The sequence below is a fragment of the Humulus lupulus genome, chromosome 5 (assembly GCF_963169125.1).
Source record: "Humulus lupulus chromosome 5, drHumLupu1.1, whole genome shotgun sequence".
NCBI lineage: Eukaryota > Viridiplantae > Streptophyta > Magnoliopsida > Rosales > Cannabaceae > Humulus > Humulus lupulus.
In genome coordinates this window covers 184,172,728-184,178,349 of record NC_084797.1, presented here as the reverse complement: position 1 = coordinate 184,178,349, position 5,622 = coordinate 184,172,728, and the positions used below count along the sequence as shown (strand labels likewise).

At 32.6% G+C, this 5,622-nt stretch overlaps 1 protein-coding gene across 1 annotated transcript; it reads right to left on the bottom strand.

Moving 5' to 3' along the window:
• Positions 1–623: 623 nt before the first annotated feature.
• Positions 624–4,939, bottom strand: LOC133777913 (uncharacterized). The gene is made up of 2 exons (XM_062217670.1): positions 4,553–4,939; positions 624–1,092 (listed from the first exon to the last, which is right to left on the bottom strand). Exons 1-2 carry the CDS (start codon positions 4,796–4,798, stop codon positions 853–855), a joined length of 486 nt encoding a protein of 161 aa, XP_062073654.1. The 5' UTR covers positions 4,799–4,939; the 3' UTR covers positions 624–852.
• Positions 4,940–5,622: the final 683 nt, after the last annotated feature.

The window sequence follows — 5,622 nt, the reverse complement described above, 5'->3', positions numbered from 1 at the left end:
TTATTTATATTAAAATTATAGACAGTATTTACAATTTTGAAACTAAACAAACGTACATTTCAAGTACCTTTTACCTGATAATACTATTAAATCTGATTTCTTGCCAGTAAACATGATTCCAATATATTAATCAAATTATTAGTATTCTAGATTGTAACTCATTTCGATTACACCAATTAATCAACAATATGCTTAATATAGAACGTTTACTTTTTCTTTTTTCTTTTTTTTTGAGATGAAGAATATTTACCATTAATGTCCATAAATGCATAATGCTTTAATTTTGTAATATTATTTTTCTGCCACAATATCATAACACTAATGTTATCGTTACACATAACTAAAAATAAGGCCATTATTTTAGTTAATTTTAGTATTCCTATCGTTAAATTAACAAACCATATAAAAATGCATTGGGTTTAATTGAAATTTGATGGTCGTGACTAACTGAGTAGCAAATAACCAGTGGCCATGACCAAACCAAAATAAAAAATCAGCTTAAAAAACCTTATAAACAGAAGAGTAGAATCGATGGGCTATATCAGTGAACTATAAATGAAATGGGTTACATACAATCCATGCATTCAAGAGAATAGCAGCTACAAAGAGAGTACAAACCAATATCAGCAAAAGGAATCAATTACTAATCCCAGAAAACAGGCTTATCAACACTGTTATGTGTTTTTTAATACAAATATTGGGGCAAGAGCAAGTTACACCAGCACAAAACAGAGACAAACACATGGCAATGGAACCATTGCCAAGAAAAATTGGAGACAGGCAATCATGCTGGAAACTTTTTTTGTTTTGTTTTGTTTTTTTTTTTCATTTTTGTCATGGGATTAATTGTTGTCATACCAATTGGAGTCTACCCTGGTGCTCCACGTATTGTTGGAGTCTGCCATCAGGCAATACGACCTGTTTCTGAACTTTAGCAGGTCTGGTGCCATATTTTGCTTGGAACCTTGGCAATGGCTTCCTGTCGTGTTCTGTGCTCATCGACAATGACTCCCGGGTGACTTCATCAATGAACTCGTCGGCTACATCTCCATCTTCATCTATCCTTAATCGCTTTGCATACCATTTGAGACCCTGGATGCAAAAGAGCAAAAGGAAAATAAAAAAGTATTACCAATATTGAACTCCATTATCACGGTAGAAGTAACCCTGGAGAAAGAAGAAAACAAATCCATAAAAGAACAATAGTATCTCTCTTCACTTTGTGTAATTTAGTGGGTACTGTCAGAACATAAGTGTTTAAGATCAAGCAAAGAGGTGTTATTAGCAGAATACTGATTGTTGGTTGAATTTGAATTTGAAGTTAAACCAAAGAAACATTCATAAATAAGACTATTTGGAAGACAACAGGAAATAGTGGTCCATTCTGTTAGCAAAAATATACTACAAACCCTCCACATATAGTCAGCATAAAGTACACAAGTATGCTCCAAAATACAAAAAAAAAAAAAAAAAGTTTACGACAATGTTCAAATGTACTTGCAATAAAAAAACCAGCACGAATGTATTTAACAACGATTTTTTAATCAAAAGAAAAGAGTAAATACTATCTCATCTTTACTTCCCAATCAAACAAACATATAATTTGTTCAAAGAATAACCATTTCATATCACTTCTGGTGCTATAGCTGCTTAGTGTGCACCTCATTAGCATGTAAGCACTATCCTATTAATCTTTCACCTTAGTTTAGTATTGGATATGGCAATAACAATTACAGAAAAGACATTGAAAAGATGCAGCAACTGAAACTACTGCATAATTGAATCACTAGATTCAGGTTCTAAAACTTTCACTCGCACATAATTTTAATACAACATTCCTCTTGCGAGCATTCTCCCATAATAGTAAAACTACTTAGAACCCACTTAGTTCTCACAAAGAAAACGCCAGTTCGAAGTCCTTCTATAAGAAAATATTAAGAAAGCAAGCAAATAATATAAGTCAATCAGTCATAGGATGTTTATGACAAACATAAAGATGAGAAAAAACACAGTATGTGAAGCCTTTGTAACTCTTAACATCCAAAAGGGAACATGCTTCCAGTGGGTGAGAAGAAGCATAAAATTAATCAAACTCAATAAAAGGAAGTATACGCTAAAAAGTCTTGGAAAAGTTGACTCAAATAATGGTCGTCTATGTCCTGATACATGTGGGCATCTTATGAGTTACGAGTTGTAAGAATTTTGGTTGACCATGCTTGCAACGACAATCTAACTCCTCATCGCAACTAAAGCTCAAGGAAGACTGAAATAACTATCATCACCTCAGTAGTCACTAACTCCAAGTCAGCCACTAAAAATGCAGACCAAAGGATAAGGCACAGAGATAAGGACATAAAAATTGGAACAATAAACTTGGTGGCAGACCACATACCATAAATCTAACACAGCAGAAGAAAATGAATCATCTGACGATAGAACTCAAATTTCCACTGTACGCAGAAGGATCATTCATTTTCTCTAATAAATATCGGAGTTTTCAAAATTGAACCTACCCTCGAAGTTCAAACATACTCCATTTGCTTACCTTAAAGAAACAATTTGCAAAACCTAGTATTGCCTCAACTCAGCCGCCCACACAAGTGTTTGGTCCTAATTCTTATAAGTAACACTAGAAAAAAAAAAGAGTCACATCAACATCTAAATCCAATTGCATACGGTAATTAATACTTAAGATTAATAGAGGAAAAGTTTAATCCTAACCACAGTAAATAATGGATTGAGAGCCAGTAGTAAGATTCCCTAATGAGTTAAATTTATGATTTTAAATGCAAAGAACATCATACTGAAATTAGGGAGAGAGGAAGTATATATATATATATATATATTTACTTTGAAGTAGAGGCAAAGCTAAGTTATTTCTACAATCAGAAATCATTTGAATAAGAAGAAAAGGGGGAAAGGACAGCCTTACGAAAATGGAATGGTTACTTCATCAACACTAGCTAAGTAAATCCATACCTTGGAGGAAACTTATTTGAGAGACTAATGAACTAATAGAGAGTAAGGCTAAGCCTCACAGTTTATGCTCTAATGCATAAAAATATTGGGTAAGTTGGTCATAATAAACCAAAATAATGAAATAACCATTCTTTAATACTCAAAATTCAAATCATAAAAGGAATCATCATTTAACGATTGTCATGCTTCTTTTGTTTCATGTACATAGCAAGCAGGTTCACTTGGCTAGAGATGAAGAAATCACCCCAGAGACTATGTGAATCAGCAAGGTGGTGAAAAAAAATACTAAGCCACAAATAAAGATCAAAAGAAATACTCCTAGATATAACCTGTGTGTCATTGGTCTGAAGAAAGTAAGAGCATACAAATTTGAAAGTTTTCTAAAAAAAACCCAGTAAATCTTTCTAGCTCCTTTACTTAAAGCAAAAACATTGCCACCTAAATTGAACTCTTCAATATTTCATCCTACATTTCAGGTAAGATATATCACAATGGTCGGAGCTTGGATTCTGTATGCATGAAATTGGAATATATTAATTTTCTTTTGATGTACTTGATTTAATATTTTAATTCAGAGGTACCCTTCACATCTATTCTTCAAAAAAAATAAAAAGCAAAGTGAGCCCCCCCCCCCACCCACAAGAAATATATACTAAAAGGGTCCAGAAAGGATAAAAGATAAAGAACAGAACTAGATCAGATCGATAAAATTGAAAAACAGAGAGAAACGAACAATAAGAATCTATTTTCATTCCTTTTTCCCCTTGTTTGCTAGGAGCACCAATGCTGAACAAAGACTTAAGAAATAATTAGAATTTAGAAGTGGCCAGTGGGTAAATTAAAGTGCAAAAGGAAGCAAATAGTCCCCTATAAATGAAATTAAATTCCAATTGCAATTGTTTCCCATGAAAAGGGTTTACAACTTATTAAACTTCTTACTTCCCAATTCAACCATAAATGAACTGTTGGCAAATAGAAGTTCAAAGCCAGCTAAACAGGGCAGTACATTGTTTGGAAGAAAAGAGTCCCTAATTTTCGTTCTTTTATTATTATTTTTTTTACAAAAGAAAAATCTACTGAACAAGAACAAAAAACCAACCCTCGAACATCATGGAAGATAAACTAGACCTCACGAGATCAAACACTACAAGGAATACCAGTGATAGATCACTCATGTCTTTGTATTTTATCTTTCATAAATACACAAACATTAACATATATATATATTGATGTTATTCGGTTAACTTGATCCCACACTAAATTGATGATAATGATCCAAATTATACATCAATTTGAGCAAAAATATCAAGCAACAGATACAAAAGCATCAAATAAAAATAACTAAACACTATGAAAACTGATCTGATTCTAACTCATCAAAAGGAACCCAAATTACAGATTCAACAAGTTTAAGCAACAATGAAACTTCTAACTTTCGGGTCTTCATCAATTTGTCCCAGCCGGAAAATTGAACAAAGTAAATACATGAGCTAAAAAATATCACAATGAACCAACAAGTCAACGAAAACAGTTGGAGAGAAAAGATGAGAGTGAGAGAAGCAACAATAAGAACCTGAACACCACCATCGCCAGAATCAGAAGGAGCGAGAATTGGGCCCGGCAGAGATCGGTCGACAGCGACCTGGACCGGTACACTGAACCCTTTTCGTGGAAGCCCACTTTCTTTGAAATGGGTCCGATTCCGAGCTTGAGAAGAAGTATTGTTAGCAGCGTCGTCGTCGTCTTCTTCATCCTTAACTTCATGGCCATCTTCCTTGACAAACCCTAGAAATCCAGCTATTCTCCTCAAAAACCTCATCTCCCCAAAATCCCAAAAACTCCACCCTCACCACCCTACAACCCCGATCTCCGACGACACGACACCGTCTTGAAACCGCCCACCTCTGTTTTTTCTCTTTTTAATTTTTTTTTCGAATTTAATTGTGAGCTTTTTGTATTTAATTTTTTTTATATAATTTATTGTACTCATAGAAATAGAAGTCATATATAATACAGTTTCATCGTCCAATCTAGTTTATTTATATAAATATATATATATATATATATTATCACGTGCACTAAACAATCATATATGAAAATTATGTTATTATTATTATTTAAAGAAAAAAAGGGTTTGCTTTAAAAATTAAATAAATATAAAGTAAGCTTGGGATAACTAGCTTAAGTATTATTTCTCTTTACTTATTATATTTTCAATGAAAATGATATATTTTTTATGTCGTTGTCTTTCGTCCTAATTTTTTTTTATGACAAGTCTTTTCGTCGTAACTTTAGTTTTTATTAAATAGTTTAGGAAAATTATAGAGTGCACCCTATGTTTTTTTAGAACACTGGAGCAATCTTTTCTTGTTTTTGGTATTGGAATGATTTTTGGCGTAAATTTTTTTTATGATCGTATATATTATAGTTATTTAGAGCATCCTGTAAATTTTCAGGAAATTCCGAATAATTTACAATATCAAAAATATGGTTCAAATAGGTTATCTTCCACTCGCATAAGAAAAAATAGTCATGCGTGCGACAGACTATTTGAACATTGTTTTTGACACTGTAAATTATTTGGAATTTCCCGAAAATTTACAGAATGCTCTAAATAATTATAATAAACATGATCATAAAAAA

Coding starts and splice junctions, on each gene's coding strand:
- LOC133777913 (XM_062217670.1), bottom strand. CDS start 4,798: ATGAGGTTTTTGAGGAGAATAGCTGGATTTCTAGGGTTTGTCAAGGAA. Junction 1,093..4,552: donor CTGGCGATGGTGGTGTTCAG/GTTCTTATTGTT, acceptor TTTTGCATCCAG/GGTCTCAAATGGTATGCAAA.